General features: G+C 39.3%; 1 protein-coding gene across 6 annotated transcripts in view; it reads left to right on the forward strand.

Annotated features, from left to right (window-relative positions):
• Positions 1-20,114, forward strand: part of LOC143123479 (uncharacterized) — a 201,504-nt gene that overhangs the window by 150,983 nt on the left and 30,407 nt on the right. For 5 of the 6 annotated variants that reach the window (XM_076284929.1, XM_076284928.1, XM_076284930.1 and 2 more), the window contains exons 25-29: positions 1,072-1,210; positions 1,315-1,348; positions 1,434-1,526; positions 1,619-1,871; positions 15,734-15,983. In XM_076284929.1, coding sequence (XP_076141044.1) covers positions 1,072-1,210; positions 1,315-1,348; positions 1,434-1,526; positions 1,619-1,871; positions 15,734-15,983 — 769 coding nt within the window. Of the gene's footprint in view, positions 1-1,071; positions 1,211-1,314; positions 1,349-1,433; positions 1,527-1,618; positions 1,872-4,612; positions 4,897-15,733; positions 15,984-20,114 lie in introns of those variants that run through there. The other variant, XM_076284934.1, reaches the window with a different exon arrangement.

Genomic DNA, 20,114 nt, shown 5'->3' on the forward strand with positions numbered 1-20,114 from the left:
ATACCGAAGTCAAACTCATGCCTTTTCCCATTTCCACGGAGACTCTAGTCTAACCACAAGGCCTTTGAGCTGGTAAAAATGTGAATAGAACTTGTTATTTTTTCAATCCTTCCTTTTAACTCAGTCCCAACAGAGTACACTATTAAAGCAAGTTTAATCCAAAAAGTGGCCATAACAGAATATTTGTGGCATATTTTCTGTATCACTTTTTGGAAACGGTGGCAATGAACATAGGACAGGAATGGCAGCCATCTTGAAAAAATGGTTTCCATCCTGAATTTGAGTGGTTCATACCTTTTTCCAAAAGAGTGTTTTTTGTATTTCTGCCTAAATGTATGCTTGCATCACCATTTGAACAATTGAAATAATTAATATTCGACATTTCTTTAAAAATGGCGGCCATCTTGAATTTTTGAGGGACAAGCATCTTTTTCCATTAACATGTCCTTTAGAGAGTATGGCGGCCATCTTGAAAAATGGCCGCCATATTGAATTTTTGAGTGGCCAAAGCCTTTTTTCAAAATAATGGCCCTTTGAGAGTATCTGTGCCAAATTTCATGCTTCTATACCAAAGTGAACGATTTTTTTTACTAATCTGCTGCACTAAATAGCTTTGTCCTCACTTTCAGACAAAAGTGTAATCCTCTATTTTTATGGAGAGAAGTACTGATAAGAATATTGATAAGAACTGATACTGATAAGCAGTGTCGGTATCAATAAAATCTTAACAATACCCATCCCTAATTGTGGTGTTGTGTTTTAATCGTGGGATCAAGGTTTAACAAATAGTTGGAATAATACTAATTGTATAAAGACACCCAGATACTTTAAACATATAGCTCCCAGAGCCTTCATGTAAATGACATATCTCCTAAAATGGTCCAGTATTCAAGTGTTTACGTGTTGTTATATCGTTATTGATATATGTGTGTTGAGTTCTGATTATGAAAAATCATTTAACATTATTATATATCATTAATATAATATTCTCTCAAGTTGATGTGATCTGCTTATGAGGTAATCAATGTGTAGAAGTGGTTTTAAGACTTACTCTTGCCTACCTCTCTCCAGCCATTTGGAAGCCCCAAAGGATGATACTACAGTGGTTTCTCAAATGATCGTCCCTGATGCTCTGGTGCCTGTATCAGCAGAAATGGAGAAAAAACATGTGCGCAAAGAGGACAATTGCACAAAGAGGGTGAAACCTGATGTAAGACCATCGTATTCCATACATTTTTCACATCATAATGACCAAATTGCACCCAAATAACCCCTCCTCACCTCAACCCATTTCAATGTGTGTGTCTTCTGTAGAGTCTTGACACTTCAAGCTCAACTAATGAAAATGGTAAGAAGCAGAATGCAACTTCAAAAAATAAACTTAATACATTTACAGCATTTGTTGTGGTGTGACTGTTGCCATCTGTTGGCAGTTGCAAGGTCATCAGAACAGCTTGATTCTGATGGACAAATTGAAGAGATATCCCCGCCAAAGAAAAGGAAATTGCTAGAGGGTACAAGGAGAGGTAGGTGAAGAGAGTTGATGTTAAATTAAATTTTTTTTCAGTGATTATGTGATTTTATATGCATATGCACTTTTATCATTTTAACAATCTAGCCAAGCTCCAAGTGAAACCAGCTGTGCCTGTACGGCGAATTTCTTCACAAAATGCCTCAGCAGAAAAATCTGTTCTACCACTTTCCTCGACTGGGAGTTTCCTTGCACGCTGCTCTGGGTCTGGCCAGACTAACAACACACAATTGCCAGAATCATCATATAACCCTCAGTCAACGGCTAGTTTTGGGGTTGGAGAAGAATCTTCAGTTGTCCAGCAAAGCACTCCACCGAGAGTTATTCATGCAGTGACCAGGTGATTTAACAAAAGAGTTTCCTTATTTATTTTGTGTTTTATATTGTCTGTAAAGGAACACACCAACTTTTGTGAAATTAACTCATTTGCTGTCTACCCTAGCCAGGGTAGAACCCAGGCGTACCTGTTGGCAAATCTGAATTTGCTCTGCAGGTCGGTCAGGAAAGGAGCCCATTCTGCCGTGCAAAGGCAAAAGGTCGTAACTTAATTTTTGTCGAAAATGAGTTATTGTCATTTTTGGGAATTTCAAGACCTCCTTTATCGTTGAGACAATTTTGTTTTTTTTTGTTTTTTTTAATAAGGGGTTATCTTAACAGTGATTGGCAAAAAGCCTAAGAGAAACCAAGTCAGAATGCTGTAACACCCAGTTACTGTTATTTTCTTCTGGTACTCTGCCTTTGTTTAGCCGTGCATCAAAGGGAAGTAACGGTAGCCTACTGCTTAATTTTACTAGCTAGGATGACGTAGCGTAGTATAGGTTTAGTTAGCCAACAAATACTAAACTGCTCCATATCATAAACAAAGCATTGTGTAGCATACCAGCCATACGCAATCGTATTTTTTTCCCTTTTTGCATAAAGCTGATTTATCACTCAGTGCCACCTGTTAAATGACAGCCCGGAGCTGAAGCCTTGCGCACGCGCATTTCTGCCGAATAGGATGCCCGATGAGTGCCCAAAAAGCGTTGCAATATGGCCGCCGAGTGGAGGGACTTGCCTAAAAGGACTTTGGCCTAGCATAATCAATCATTGGCAAAGCTCAACAACAGCTCACAATTAAATACATATCCTACCTGTTCTTGTAACCCTAAGATACCCGTAATCCATTGCAATAAACATCATTAATCCTTACTACCGTTCACACTGAAGCACTCCACTATCAACAAATCATCCTCTCTTAGGCAAGGCTAAGTTACCTCTATTCAATTCCATGCAAAGCGTCGGTGAAACATGGCAAAAGAACATCATCATTTTTGGTGTCGGCTAATCCATCAACTGTGCAGCAGTTGTGTAACTGTGGAGCAGTTTGGTATTATAGCATAATTTAACCCTTGATTAACCTATCTGGTCAAATCTAACTTTGATTAATTAAATGGGCTAGCTTATTGGTCAAATCAAATGTTTTTTTATAATAATTTGGGGGCAGCCGTGGCCCACTGGTTAGCACTCTGGACTTGTAACTGGAGGGTTGCCGGTTCGAGCCCCGACCAGTGGGCCACGGCTGAAGTGCCCTTGAGCAAGGCACCTAACCCCTCACTGCTCCCCGAGCGCCGCCGTTGTAGCAGGCAGCTCACTGCGCCGGGATTAGTGTGTGCTTCACCTCACTGTGTGTTCACTGTGTGCTGTTTGTGTTTCACTAATTCACCGATTGGGTTAAATGCAGAGACCAAATTTCCCTCACGGGATCAAAAAAGTATATATACTTATTACTTATGGTTGTTATGGTTATTAATATTATTATTATTATTATTATTATTTTCCATATTCATTTCAGTCACTTTTAGGCAAGTCCCTCCACTCGGCTGCCATATTGCAATGCATTTTGGGCACTTATCAGGCATCTATTTCGGGCAGAACTGCGCATGCGTAAGGCACGACACAACCTCGCTCCAGCTGCGAGATCACAACACATGATTGGCACAATGTATTCATTACATACCATATGATTGGCACGATGTACTCACATGTCAACTTTTGGCGGCGGAAGGGGTGGAATATATGTTAGACGAACCCCATACACAGCTGCCCATGGGAGATTCTTTGAGTGCTGTGTGTCCTCATTAGAAAGTCTCTGGCTGGGTACATCAGCTATATTGATTATATGGAGGTTTCTGCCTTGTCTTGGCACTATTTGTTGACAGATGATACAAGGGCAGAGTACAGTAACTTCCAAATAAGGGTCAAAGGACAAGTTTGAGCCCAATATTTTTTTTATGTACAGACATCTCTTCATTAAAACATGTAATAGCCAGATTTCCAGTACCCTACCTATAATACATTTGGCTAGAAAACAAAGAAACTTTAAAGTAATTTTTCTTAGTTTCACACTCTGGTGAGTTAAGGTCTTTTGCCTTTGTATGGCAGCATTGATGTCCATTTCCATATCACCAAAACTCCATTGTAAACTGCAAGGGGAGTTTTAAGTTATTACTGCAGTGGGTAGGAATGACCATCTATAACAGTCCTTAATGTTGAAGCAGTCTCCAGCTGAAAACACTCTCCAAATGCTGAAATGCCCGTGTGGAGTAATGTACATTGGACAAACCAAACATAATTTAAAAGAACATAAAGGGGCAATAAGAAATGGAAATATGGATTACGCCATAGCCAGGCATTATAAATAGAAGAACCATGGGCCAGCCACCACACTAAAATTAATTGGCATAGAACGAGTGAAACCCAGCCCAAGAGGGGGTAACTTGATTAAACAACTGTTACAGAGAGAGGCATATTGGATACATGAATTAAATACAGTAGAACCCCATGGCCTCAATGAATTACAGGATTTAAGTGTATTTTTGTGAAAATCGTTTGGTATTTGCACAATGCATATTTGCACATTGGTATTTATGACATATGAACCTGATATGTATCAGTGTAATGATTGATATTGCATTAATATTGATTAATAATGGTTAATAAAGTAAATCAATGGTACTACAGTGGGCAGTGCTTCGACTTGGCCAGCTTCCCTTGCGGTCCGCGCGCGGGATCACGCGACTTTAATTTGTATTTTTCCAGTGACGCTGCAACGACGCTGCAACAACCGGCAGAGGTCTCAAGTGAGCAGGGTGTCTCGTAAAAAGAAATGGAGCTGGAAAACCCTACACAGACTTCACTACAGACTTTAGCAGACTGGTTTAGAAATAATTTAATAGCCAGAAATATGCCTGCCCTGCCCTAATAAAGAAATATTTGGTTAACGGCGAGTGAATCCCGTTTGCAGCCGTAGAAGAAACGCAGGACAAATTAAACATTCTGGTTTTCTCCGAGTGCAACGATGATAGACAGACATCATTTGGACAAAATATAGAGCATATTAACCTCTGTTGCTCAGCCAAATGCCTTCCTGTTACGTCCTGTTATCACGGAGTTACAGGCGATAAACGATTTTTGATGGTCACAAGTTTACTTCATTAGCGTTTATTTTTTTGATTATTAAAGAGTGTTTTTCATTTAAAGGCTTGACTTCGTGCTTATTCAGAAGAGCATTTAGTGCTCTCCCCAATTCCAGACGTTCACATTGCATGTTTGTTTGTAATGGATGCAACCGCGAGATACGCTTGTCATAGGCGCCGATACCGTGGGTGCTCCGTCTCTCGGGCACCCACTGAAAACATCGAGCACCCACGTGTGCCAGCTTACAGTCCCGGCTAAATTTACATTAATTTAAAATCAAACATTGCAGTTTATGTTAAATTCAGCATCTCTCATAATGTGATTGGATATGTTGCTGTCAATTGCCTACTCCATATACTAACCACCAATGAGAGCGTCTCTCGTATGAAAATTCCTGACACTTCCCACCTGAAGAATTAACGCAAGGCTTTGTTGGGTCTTCAGCCCCGAATGTTTAAAATGTATATAGCCCTGAATATCATTTTAAAAGTAGTCTGACAAAGCTTATTGTTTTGTGACACAGCTAAACACTACCTCATAGAACGTCTATAACATAGCCTAGGTGGTCGCATCTCACAAAAGTAAAGCAGATAAAACAACTCACACAAATCTAGCCTACAACAAGCAGACAGCTTCATGCGCAGGGGAGAGAGCGTGCGCACAGGTGCTTTATGATTGTTGGCTTCTGGTGGTATCTTGCTAATTCACTGAACTGCATTAGGTGACACAAATGGTATTGCCTTTATCTTATAACTCCTTGTCTGAGCAACTACCAGGCCTATGGTTTTGAAAAGTCAGATGTTCCCTGACAAAGACATTCGAAAATTAAGAATGTTTTTTGACTTGAAAAATACACTAATTTTTGCAAACTCCCTTCATTCAACCCTTGAAGACATTGCGGTCTGGTGCGCTATGTAGATCGTTGCTCGTACCATTTAATTTCTCATAATTTAGATCTACTAGGCCTACAATAACGTCATCACCAAATACATCTTTTATTTTTAGTTGATCAACCACAAAGAGTAGCATAGGCCTACTGTGCACAATGCACTGACAACTGTAGCAGCCCAAGGTAACCAGTTGTTGAAGATGAGAGGCAATCCCTTGTTTCAGATAGCCTGGACAACATGTTACCTTGGTGTTGCCTACGTTATTAATTAATGGTAGCCTACAATAGTTAATTGATTCGCGTAACATATTAGTTGGCTCAAAGAGTAGGGATGTAACGATATGAAAATTAAACCTCACGGTTATAGTGACCAAAATTATCAAGGTTTTCGGTATCACGGTATTTCTAAAAGTGTGTTCAATATGTTCAGAAAGCACTGATAGGCCTACACAAGCCGAAATAGTTTCAAAAAGTGTCCCGTTCACTTTTTTCTTCATGTTTAATTGGCTATGTGCTTATAGCTTAACTTACCCTACCATAACTTTTGAGTTTGCTATTTCTGTTATTTGGATGCAATGAGTGAGACCAAAGTGAGTGTTCAAAATAAAACTTTAGGCTACTGTATTCTCCTGATAATGTGAGTGGAATGGATTTAATGTGGACGTGAACATAAAAAGACGCAGAGTGGCTACATGATACAGTGCACATTTTGCGGTGAAAAAGTTCCACCTTTTAAAATCAGGTGTAGCCTAATCCGAATCGTAGTTAAAACCATCAATTAGACAACAGAATCAGTAGGGTACCAGTTTTGTTCCATTGTACCATTGTGGCCTACTATATGTCAAAAGCAGGCTTGGATGAAGCTGGGAAGGATTAAACACACGGTTTCCACACCGCGGTAATCAAAATCATGATGTTTGAAATGAAAACGGTAATTATTATCGTCAAAATTTTTATCGCGGTTTACCATTATACCGGTAATCGTTACATCCCTAGTAGGGAATCAGGATGGAGAGAGTCACGCGTGTGTTGCTTTTGCGGGATCGAATCCAGTTTAATGCTAGTTTTCTATGTTTCTATGTTTTCATGTCATTTGTCCGAGTGGCTGTAATGTAGCGACTTCAAACCGCCTAAAACAGGGGTCGGCAACCCGCGGCTCCGGAGCCGCATGCGGCTCTTTGATCCCTCTGAAAAAAAGCTTTCAGCTTTTGAAAATAATAATGAGTAGGCCTATTTAATTAAAATGTATTTTATTTTAGTTCGTAAGTCTATCTGAGTAATTTATATAACTTCCCACCTCCCTTGACTCCGTTAACGTAGCCTGCACAATATTGTTACATTCGTGGTTCGTTGCCATGTCAATATCAAACAAAATCACCGATTTCCCTCCATTTCAGTCAACAAGAACACTTACTTTAATTGTTATTGTTGATGTGTGCGCTTGCTGTAGGCTAGATAAGGAAAATGTCAAAAAGGAAACGTCAGCGACCACAGCTTGCGAGCGCTAACACAAGCGGGCTGAAATGGGAAAGTTTCCATCCGAAGACTGATTCTGAAAACGCGAAATTAACTGCCCGTTATACTGCAACAAGTTAGTATTGCTGTGTTAACCCTATTCCACTTGCATGAGAGAAATCTTTCTCACATATGAAAAATATAAAGACAAACCTGCGCTCATGTTTATGCATAAGCCATCCATAACGCCAACACAATGCCATGGTAGGCTAATTAGTTGCCGTTATGGATATATGACAGTTTTGCGTGGAGTTGCCCTTAAATGATGACCGCCTCAATTCTTGCATGAAACTTCACCTCACGTACGAGCCAGCCAGACTTCAAGGCCATCACCAAATCTAATCTCTGGTAGGCCTAATGTTCAATTTCACCAATGACATGTAAAAAAGTGTTGTGAACTATGATGTGACTGCATACCAAAGGACACTGGGAAAATAGGGGGTGGTGTTTAGCCTACATGGGAAGCCTAAGGCCTATACTTCTGTCATTCTACTTTACATTTCAAGTTACTTGCACATTACTTTTAAAACTAGTATAAAATGTATTAAAAAATCCTCTGTTGAATTAAAGTAACTGTACGTTAAATATCCAAACTTTTTCTTGTAACCGTCTTTATGTGGCTCTTCTGAGATTAAAAAAAAAAACATTGGTAAAAGTGGCTCTCCAGGCAAAAAAGGTTGCCGACCGCTGGCCTAAAACAACTTGTTTGTGAATGTCTGACAACTGCTGCAGCGCATGCACGTGCAAGGAAACCAGTAGGTGGAGAAACCAGAAGGCACACAACACCGGAACGATTTTAAGGCTATTTCGCATAGGCTACTCAATGGTGCTATTTCACACGTCACACATCTTAATTGCTTTATACTCAATACTTGACCAATGGCTATTGCATCTGTCTATTGAAAGTGAGAATGTGGCATGTGATCTACTGTGTAGGCTTCATAAAATAAAATAAACAGATTGCTAATGGCCTACAAGCTGATCTGGGGTGCGTTTCCCGTACAACTACAGAGGTTAGATTTTTATTAACAGGATGCATCGTTCAACTAACCAACATGTAAGTTATGACTGTTTCCCAAAACTGTCGTACTTACATAGTAATGTAAGTTTGGACCATGATAGTTTCCAAACTTCAGTAGTCTGGACTAAGGTGGTTAATGACATTTAGTAGCACGTGAACGGGAACCTGCACATACTTCTGTGGCGCATTGCGTTAAGGCCGGCAGATGACAGCCGCCGTTGCACAGCAGTTACCAGTCCCCTGTCCAAGAGTTCGAATCTGGGTTAAGATTTTGACAACAATATTGACATCGTTGTTTACCTAAGTATATCTTTTGTGCAGATCATATTATCAAAATCAGAATCAGCCTTCTTGGCTTGGTTTGCGTAAACTAACAAGGACCCCCCCCCCCCCCCCCCCCTCCATGAAAATCAACGGCTACATATTCTCAGCTGACTCGTCAAAAAGTGCGCACCACCTTATTATTATCTGCAGGTGTGTGACTTTTACTTACGTGCACATGGCTGCAAATTGACTTTTAATTTATGTATTTTCTGCCTTGGGCATTTTAAAATATGGATGTATGGTGGTTAGAAGTGTAAATATCAATTAGAAACCTAAATATATTTATAATTATTAATTTGCAAACAAATAACTGGCGTCAGTGACGTCTTTGACATGAAGATCCCTGGAACTATGCTGCCCTACAAAGCCAAAAGGCAATAACTGACCAGAGTGTCAAACTGAGAAAAATGACTTTAAAGTTTTTGTTTTGTCTAAACAAATGTATTATAGGTAGAGCAATGAAAATCTGGTGACTTGTTGCCGTGATGAAGAAATGTGTGTATATTAAAAAATATTGTTCTCAAAGTTGACCTTTGACCCTTATTTGTCAGATACTGTACTCTGCCTTTGTATTATGTACTGAAAATAAGGAGTCGTGCAAAGGCAAAAGGCAGTAACTGACATATAATCAATATTTGCTTACCACTATAGAAGATCATTAACTGAACACCTTCAATAAAGTCTAAATCATGGCATTTGTTTTAGATGACACACATTACTTAGACATTTAGTTGTTGCTATCCAGTGCTGGGAGTGTATTCAGTTGGAGACAATGCGTAGACTAAAGAACTTCAATTTTGTGTGCAGCAAAACCAACAGGGTGACTGCAGATAGGTGACACAAGAGTGTACAGTATGAATAAATACAACAACTATATTGTAATTAAATTAATTAAAAACAATAATTTATTTGAAAGAGAATGCAAAGATATGCAACATGTCACCAGATTTTCATTTCTCTACCTATAATACATTTGTGTAGACAAAACAAAAAACTTTGAAGTAATTTTTCTTAGTTTGACACTCTGGTCAGTTACTGCCTTTTGCCTTTGTACGGAAGTATGGTTTTGGGAGTTACTGTGAACACAACCCTCTATTTTTTTTTAAAAAAATAGTCAAATTGAGTATTAAGATTTATCCACATGATAAAGGAAGTCTTTAATATCCCAAAAATGACAATAACTAATTTTTGACCAAATATGCAGTTACTGCCTTTTGCCTTTGTAGGGCAGTATGCTTCTACTAGCATTCTACCACAGGTCGAGAGGTGTAGTTGTAACTACACAACTTTACGATAGTGGTTGCGAACGTTCGTTGCTACTATGGTTTTGGGAAACACTAACGTAGTGTAACGATGCATTGGACTATGTAAGTTCCAAATATGAATGTAATTCTGCAGCATAAAGCAGATGTATTTGTTTATTGTACAGAAAAATAAAAATGACATGTCAAGCAGTCAATTGACTACATTGCAGTCAAGAAGTAGGGCAAATTAATTTACGAAACCAAAACGTGGGTCATAGTTGTCTAAGCCTCTATAGCGTAGCCTGTTAAAAACGTCGCAGAAGCCTACCCAAGGCTACAGATTAATTCTGAACAGTTATTTCTCTACTGGCTCAATTATCACACCACTGTTTTGATTTGCGTAGTTGCGTTACCCCAACACTGACAATAATGTAGACAGCAGATTTCGATTTTCGTTACCACCGTGTAGTCAAGCCTTAAGCCATACCCAAGTAGCCCAAATCGAGGTAAATCAAGCTTTTTCAGAAGGGGCGGCAGGCAGAGCGATGTACAGTGGCAGAGCGACGCACAGTGGTTGAAAGTGGTACTAAAGCTTCACGCAGCTTCACACCTCGTAATGCGCGACTGAAGTGGCCATTTGAAAGCGATGCCCACTATAGTGTTATACCATAGTGAGGGAAGGGGAGAGAGGAGAAGGCCATGACAGCACTATGCTATAGCAGCATAACTAAGGCATGGTGAAGGGTAGTCGACACCAGCGCAGGTATGGTCAGTGACCACCATCGCACGCATGACTGGGGTGCCAGTCACACGAGGACACAGCAGGGTGGTCCATTCCAAAAATCCCTGAGGTGGGTGAAGTTCCACACTGCACCATACCTAACTATGGGAGGCAGTAAAGAGGTCTAGACTTAAAAATAGGGAGGGTGTCTGCTAATCGAATTTAGGGAGGGAGATTATTCCAGAGGAGGGGTGCGCGGTAGCAGAAAGCTCTGCCTCCTACTGTAGTCTTTGAGATTCTTGGGATTACAAGAAGGCCAGTATTCTGTGATTGTAGCGGTCTGGGTGGGTCATATGGGACTAGGAGATCTTTAATATATTCAAATAAAGCTTATTATAATATATTCTGGTGCCCGGCCATTTATGGCCTTGTATGTTAGAAGTAATATATTGAAAGCAATTCGACTTTTAACAGGCAGCCAGTGTAGAGATGCTATGATAGGGGAAATATGTTCATATTTTTTAGTCCTAGTGAGTGTACAAGCAGCTGCATTTTGTATAAGCTGTAAGCTCTTTAAAAAGCATGGAAAAGCATATTTAGTGATAGGTCCTGGTCAATTATAACTCCTAGGTTTTTAACACTTGTGGATGAGGTCATTGGAAGATCACTATACTGTACAGTGGGCATTACTTCAAATTGGTCAGCTTCCCTCGCGGTCCGCGCGTAACATCACGCGGCATCACGCGACTTTAATTTGTATTTCTCCAGTGGAGGAGGTCATTAAAAACTTTAACTCTTTGCTATCTTAATTCAATGATCAAGATGTACAACCCCAACCGCCCACTGAGGTCTTCTGATAGTTTGTTGTGTCAAGCAGCCATAAGCCATAAACGCTTGGTCAAATTCAAGACTCTCTTCCTCAGTGGTTCCATGTTGGTGGAATGAGTTGCCCAGTGCTCTCCGTTCCTGTGATAGTTTTGGGTCTTTCAAGAGGGGTCTAAAGGCATATCTGTTCAACCAGGGTGTCCGTGCGGTAGTAAAAGGTAGTAAAAAGAATCTACCAAAATTAAGGCCCTTGAAAGGTAGTAAAAGGTAATAAATGCAATTTGACTTGGTAGTAAATTTTTCATCACCACATTTACATGTTTGCTTAATATTTGTGTCTATATGTTTAGAGTTCCGTGGTTGACAGCCTATCAGCGACGGCAACAACATTTTCGCCTTTTTGCCTCAGCTGATATTACAGGGATGCAAACAGCGCGCTTTTCGGTGCCTCCTTTACGTTCCTTTGGGCGACTTCGGCTATGGGCGACTTATATGAATTGTGCAGATCCGATGAGTTTTTTTTAGGGGCGGGGATGCAGGGATGCTTTTCGGCGACCCTCGCTTTTTTCACGTCATCTAGGCCCTACCGCAGGCTACCAGAGGAACCAGTGCAGCGTTTATGGGCCTGCTGGTCAAATGTCCGGTGCTTCTGTCACTCATCTGATAATATTTGTTCATGTAGCAAAGGAGCGGTAGATGTAGGCTAGCCTACCACTCTGATAGCAGCTAAGAAAATATAGGCTACACTCACTCCGTTAGGAGGCAACTCTCAGTTCGCACTAGGCTACTTCAGCTGGAAGTTTTAACAACTGTGGACTTGACTAGTGTGCTTTCGTTCAGCTGTCTGACTGTGATCATCCAGAATCGTGCAATAATGAAATTATTCCACCTAGCCCATCAGTAACAAAGTTCGAACTAGTCACTGACATAGTAGGCCTAACCGACAACTTTTTTTTTAATGTAACCTAGACCTAGTATCTAATGTTACGTGGGAATTGCAAGAACACGAGTGAAAACAATTCCTTACTTGTAACCACTAAGTGCGTGTGTCATTTATTAAAACGGTAGAAAAACTGAATCAAAGACGGCGCTGTCCAACAAAAACAGCATGGAGTTAAAACGTAATTTAAAGTCCCAGGCATTTAAAGGGTCAGCGATCACTTAAGACATAGGCCTACACCACAACTGAGTGATGAACGTGAAATGCTTTGAATAGCCTACAAAACACTGCATTTAGATGACAACTTTGTGAAGAACCATGCTAATCTAGTTAATGGTGAATTAAGTTTATGGCATTCACATTTAAAGCATTCAATAGCCTATGAAAACTTGATCAGTCAGTTAAATTGTTCTCATAAAAGGAACAGCAGGCCTACCAAATATTCCAAATAGGCTAGTTTTATTGCAGTGACAGAAAACTTATACTGCAACATATGAGTTTAAACCATGTTAAATTTGAAAGCATTTAGCTAGTGACAGGAGGTTTTAGGGAGGCGGGGGGTGAGAACAAACTCTGTAACCTACCTGATTTCACAGTCTCGGATTGCTACACATTTTGAAGTATTTAAAAAAATCAAATCGTTGGCTTAAATTGATATTGTATCGAATTGTGATTAAACTTGATTTACACTGCTAAATGGCATCCTTATAATTACTGTTGTTTGGGAAGTATTTATCATGCAAGCATCGTGCAACCATGCTGAGTAATGCAATGAAATCATAGTTTTCAATTTTGCATTAATAAAGCAGTCCACTGATGTGCATGTTTCACAGACTGCTTTAGTGTCAAATGTGCAACAACAATACCATACCAATAATAATGGTTTTATATATCCATATAAATAGATTTATCCATATAAATAGATTTCTGGGCCTATCCTTAGACTGGAGGGGTTTTTTTTTGGGGGGGGGGGTGTTAGTCGGTGGTGTTTGTACTTCATTTTTCACCACACATGTTTGGTTTTTAAGTGTCATTTGTTTCACTAATTTGTTTATTAACAAGTTTGTTTCACTAATTCACGGATTGGGATAAATGCAGAGACCAAATTTCCCTCACGGGATCAAAAAAGTATATATACTTATATACTTATACTTAAGAAGTGCTAAGGTTATTATTCACCTTTTTAGGGCTAAGGGCTATGGTTAGGATAACTCAAGGTGTAGGGTTAAGGTAAGGGCAACTGAAACTCAACCAGACACTACAAAAAAAACATTGTCGTTGACAATGACAATACTTAATGATCACAATTAGAAATTATTAGTGTACCTAATATTTATGATTTATAGCAAGTAGTAAGTGGTGCTTTGCATACCCCCCCCCCCCCCCCAAAAAAAAAAAAAAGAGGGCTGCTGCTTGATGTCGTGTTGGTAGTAAAAAATATTATGGAGGTAGTAACAAAAGGTAGTAAAAAGTAGTAAATTCAACTCTATGATTCCTGCATATACCCTGTCAACATGCACTTAGTTTATTAAGCGTTTCTTATGTGTTATGGTTTGTATATTATAGTATTTGTTTATTTCTTTACTTTTCTTTACTTTTTCTTTCTTTACATTACATTTAGCAGACACTTCTTGACCAAAGTGACTTACATATGTCAACTATATTACAAGGGATCACATTTTCCCAGGAGCAACTTGGGGTTAAGTGCCTTGCTCAAGGGCACAACGGTGGAAGCCGGGAATTGAACCGACAACTTTCAGGCTACTGCACGCTAGCCCAGCTCCTTAACCACTACACTACCACCGCCTATTAGGCTATTGATTGAATTGACATGTTGTTCATTATTGCTATTATCCTAAATTGTTTACTGTTAAGGCGAGACACTACAGGTGAATAGGGTAAAATGTTTAACAAGCAGATGTCACTATGAAACTTCCCCAGTTGATTACTTACATTAATATGAGAAGTTTTCTGTAATTTAATGTTTACATATGCAAATTAGGCATTATCTAATTAAATATGCGCTAATTTGCATACATTTTAAGGCACGAAACCTGAGCATTGGATACAGCCAGGTTCAAAATTATGTTTTCATTGTGTTCAGATATTAGATGGGGAAAAATTTACAGAGGGATTTATGAATATTTACTTTTGTTATCCTGTCAATCAAAATGTGCTATCAATAGCCCTAAAAAATCGCAAAAAAAAATTTGCCATGTTTTTAGGAATAAAATGTCATGTAAGTCAGGCTAGGAATAATATATCAACAAACCCCTCTGTAAAAATATCTTACATATAGTTAGGCATAAGTCTAGAAAGTTTGGTGTATGTAAGTGCTTCTGATGTGGAGTTTTCGTGCTCAGAGTGGGAGAGGAAACTCATTTTGGGAAAACAGCCTTGAATGAGATTCCGTTCTCAGCCTAGACTCTCCTTTGAACTTCCGCGATTGGTTGCTGATACAAAGGAAGTGTCCATATATGGATCACATAGCGTGATACTGGAAAAACAGAGCTTTCCAATGGTACTACACATGATATGTTTTGGCTCACGGTCGCGGGAGTGCATGCAAGGTTAGAATGCTAACTTTTGCTGAATTTAAGAGAAATATACAGGCGTGAGTAGACACAATATAATGAAATAAACACCTAAATGTGTAAATCGGACATTTTTGTTGTAGTAGTGTGATAGAATACATGCTAAGGTAACATACTAGCTCAAAATCTCGAAATTGACCAGTGCATGAAAAAACTTTGTTTTCACCTGCCGTGTCTCGCCTTAAATTTAATTATTGTATTGTTGTTATTTGTTTGTCGCTTTGGACAAAAGCGTCTGCCAAATCCCATAACCATAACCAAATAGACTGATAACTGATATTAGTATATTATTACATTATCGGCTCCAGTTATTACATTATTAAAGTTTTTTTTTTTTTTCACCAAGCCAATAATGTAATAACCAGCCAATAACGTAATAACTTATTACATTGTTAAATTTGCTTGCTTTCATGATGAGACATCTTAAACCAAGTCAAACTCTTATTAAATAAAGTCAAATGATTTTATGAGAAATCACTAGGTAAGTCTCTATACGGAAAATAATACCAACTAGATTTTTGGATCTTGATATAAGATTACTGTAATTACACTTGGTTAGATTTGATTAGATAAGCAGTTTTTGCAGTGCAAGCATGTTTCACAGAAATGCTTCTTTTCATGTAGTGAAACTGTCACATGAGTGTCATTAGGTTTTCTTGCTGTTGTGCAGACCTGGAAGAAAACCGAAAGGCTTCCTGTCCTTCATGTCCAGTAAGAATGTGTCTGGGGTGACTGCTACAAGACCTACTCAAGTCAAATCTGCATCAAAGAGGATGTGCATAGCACCAAGGACCATATCCACAGCAACAGAACTAACTACAAGCAGTTCAACAAATGCAAATAATCTGACACCAAACAGATCTACTTGTGGCACTGGAAGAGCTGTACCAATCACCTCCTCCTGCCACATTCACTCCTTGGTAAGCAGTCAACGCAATAAAATATCTCAATCGACTTACTTTTGCCTCAGCAAATAAAACAGTTTATTTTAATGTAATTGTTAACTTGAGTATTTGAAGTGTATTACATTTGAAATATTGATTCATAGTACCCTATTCATCACATACCCTTCACCATATCTCACAGTTGACCTGTCGCTAAGCGCCACCCTTAGAATGCTAATGAGCCAATGACAGTCCAGCCTCAGCGGGACTCGGACATCAGCTCGGACAACTCCATAGGAAACAACAGGGAGGATGCATAAAATGACAAATTAATGGTTATTTATGGAGTTTATTAACACATTGAGTGCCAAAAACGTAATATTAAGTTTTTCCTTCCCATGCGTTGAGTGCCAAAAACGTAATATTACATTTTTAGCTTTTTTTTTTTAATTACGAAACTAGACACTTAACACACCTTATATGTGATTTTGGGAACTCTGATGAATGGAGATGAAATATATGACGATCGAAAACTCATTTTATCATAATTCGGTTGCCGCTTTGGGTCGAATCAGTGACGCATGCACGTTATCTCAAAACCAGGCCATTTTCGTGGGTCTATCACTAGGTGGCAGTCTCGCCAGGTCTCGCTGATTACTTCCCGGAAAGTTTACAGGCAACACTTAATATTTCATGAAAGACGTTATATCTCCATTTCTAGAAAACTAGCCACTGTTTAGCTTGGGATTTCTCAGGAACAGAGGCGTGTAGAAATACACGGTTTGCACCCACTGAGAGCTTAAAGTGTCACCTTTTAAACGAGCCATTGTATGTGTTCATAGCTATAACACAGAATATGCTGTGGCTGTACAAAAGTCATCAACAATGGTCTAGATTGCTGGCACTCCGAAAACAGCTTGGCATTCAATGAGTTAACTAAAAAAAAAACTAACATATCTTAGTATCAATCTTCCACTAGCTAGCTAGCTAGCATTAACGTCAGTGGTTTTTGCACGGTGATGTGCACGGCTACTCGCCACAACTGCTTGTCACCTTGTATGTATTCTAAAGTTTTGAATACACCCCTCCATAGCATAATTAAGTCCCTTTTGATAGCTTCTGGAGGAAAGTAAATCTTTTATCGACCAAAACGTCCTCAAAGCCTGCTTTCATATACTGTCAGCTGCCATTGTCCACAATGTATTTCTAATCAAGTCTGGTTTGTTTGTCCGAGTTTTCACACAGTAACAATGGGGGGCGGAGCTTAGCGACAGGTCAATTGGCATGGGGTACTTTCCATAAGATCATATCTCAGTGCAAATCAAACCAGCTATTAGGCTAACTGAAATAAAACCATGCCAATCTCTAGGTATGGTGAAGGGTATGTGATGATGTGGGGCTATTTTAATTTCAAAGGCCATTTGGAACTTTATCAGGATGCATAGTATCCTGGACCCATGAAATAACTGGCCTTTAAAAATAAAAATCTGCCTTCCTCTATGAGAATTTATCATAGAGGTATGTATATTTATGAGCCCCTGTATTTTAAGGAAGAACATTTATTTATTTACAATACATTATTCATTCACAAATTGGTGTCATTAAAGGTTGGATATTAAGGCATTAAGATCAATTTCCAAAAGAAGATTGTTTATTCCTCTTTTTAGTCAACTTTAGCATGTGTATGTACAGGGTATGTAAACTTAAGAGCACAACTGTTTTTCATTTTTGTAAACTTTACAGAATGTACTAACAGGATCGGAGTGAGTGACTGTTTTGTATGTACGTCTACACTGGATCCGTTAAATATGCCCTTATATTACGACATATTTTTCATTCAAAATAGTAGAGCAACACAAGCGACAGAAAGAAAATAGAAACGGGGCGTCCGACAAAAGTTTCCTCAAAATGTTGTGTTGCATCACGCTGCTGGCGTCGCTTGCAGTCAGGACACTCCAATAGAAAACTGTGTAATTGAATGGATTTTATCGCTAATGTTTGCTCACATCGCATTCTGTCAGGACATGCTGTTATACTTTTTGAGATATCAGCAAAAAACAAGCTTATTTTCCCCCATAGACATTGCATTGGCTTTATGACATCATAATTAAACTGAATTGCACCTATTCCAACTACTCAATTTCTAGGCCCCTTTTCTCTCTGCCATGCATTAAAATGTCTATCAACATCCATTCAACTATTAGGGCTGTAACGATATGCATATCAAAACCGAAATCGCAACACTCATATCCACAAACCTGTGCCACGGTCTGAGAAGGCAGAATCTCGACACACCCCTTCCAATGTTTCCCGCAGAGCTTTGCAGCTGCCACCTAAGCAGCAACACATGCCTTAACTACTGTTACATTGTCCAAAAATAACACACACAACAAAATCAAGGTATGTATTGAACCGAAGGTCAAAAATCGTGGTACAAATCGTGAGTTTGGTGTATCGTTACAGCCCTATCAACTATCTGCCTATCATCAGCATTTATTAAACTATCTGCCTATCAACATTCATTAAACCATATGTCTATCAACATCCATTAAACTATCTGTCTATCAAATTCCTTCAGCAGCCATGTCCACTTCAATTCCTACCTAGCAACCTCCATAGCAACCATAATTACCCTAACAACCTAGTAACCATTACCATAATGTCAACCTAGCAACCACCACAGGAACCAACAGATAGATGGATAGATAGATAGATAGATACTTTATTGATCCCCAAGGGGAAATTCAAGGTCTCAGTAGCATACAGACATCACACACAACATTCACTAACAGCAGAAAAAGTAATTAAAAGTATATAATATAAAAAACACAACTAAGCAATAAGGACAGTAGAAGATAAAGAATATACTAAAATATAAATTATACTAAATTACACTAAATCTAAATCAAGTCTAAAACAGTATCCACATAGTGGGTGATTAAGCATGAGGTGCTTGTAATGACTGAGGCAGGGACTGAGCCTGTGATTCTCTTTGCCTGAGCCTGTGGTGCATAGTGAGGTAAGGTGCTCTGTGAGAGTGAGTGTCATGGTGATAGTGTAATGAGTAAGTCCAGCAGTGCAACAGTGCAAGAATAAAGTCTAGAGACCAGCATAAAATAAATATGGACATATAAGAAAGTAGGCAAGGTAATATGAAAAACTATATATATATATATATATATATATATATATATATATATATATATATATATATGTTAAGTAAAGTTATAAGTGTGGCCACAATCAGGCTGTGGGATGGAGGGAGGGGTTATGCATATGTGCTAATACAGCATGCAAACAGTGAAGCAGTAAGACAGTGGTAAAACGTGGCTAGTGGACAGACAGTACACAAACATGGAGAGGGTGGAGAGGCAGACAGACTATGCGGAGAAGTCTATCTCTCCTCTTCCCTTAAGTAAAGCATTGTACAGTTCAATGGCCCTGGAGACAAATGACTTCCTCAGTCTGTCTTGTGCAAGGCAGTGAGCGAAGTCTCCAGCTGATCAGGCTCTTCTGCTTTGTTATAGTGCTGTGGAGTGGATGACACTCATTGTTAGATGTTGAAGTGATGCACTCCAGTTCTAACCTGGCCCTAGCCAGATGAATTTCGCTCCGCCAAGCTCCACTCATCCATCTGGAACCGATCCATTGAAGTGTTGCTTCAGAAGGCTGGACCTAATCAAAAAATGCTTGCATATGATTGAATAAGCCACTTGTCCGTCATCTATTGACGTGCTACTTCAACCACTCTCATCGAAGCCAACCCGTGACGCTGATAACAGTCTCAGTCGCTTCTACGCTATGTCACATCTATGAAACTCCCGCCCTGCGTCCTGATTGGCTAAACCATAAAGTTGGTTGGAGAAATCACTCTCAATGGAAGAGGTTCCAGATGGATGTGAGTGAAGCTAGGCGGAGCTAAGCGGAACGACATTCATCTGGCTAGGGCCAGGTTACTCCAGTTCAGCTCCCACTACAGAGCCAGCTTTCCTTACCAACATGATTATCTTAGCAATCAGCATAGCAACCACTTTATTTACCATAGCAACCACCATATCTACCCTAGCAACCACCATATCTACCCTAGCAACATCATAACAACCATCTCAATTACCCTATCATCAACCTACCAACCACTTTGATATTGTCAACCAACATGATTACCAA

Source organism: Alosa pseudoharengus, unplaced genomic scaffold, assembly GCF_046254945.1.
Source record: "Alosa pseudoharengus isolate Yale_2024_CS ecotype anadromous, Long Island Sound unplaced genomic scaffold, YU_APseudo_1.1 YU_APseudo_1.1_scf_14, whole genome shotgun sequence".
Lineage (NCBI taxonomy): Eukaryota > Metazoa > Chordata > Actinopteri > Clupeiformes > Clupeidae > Alosa > Alosa pseudoharengus.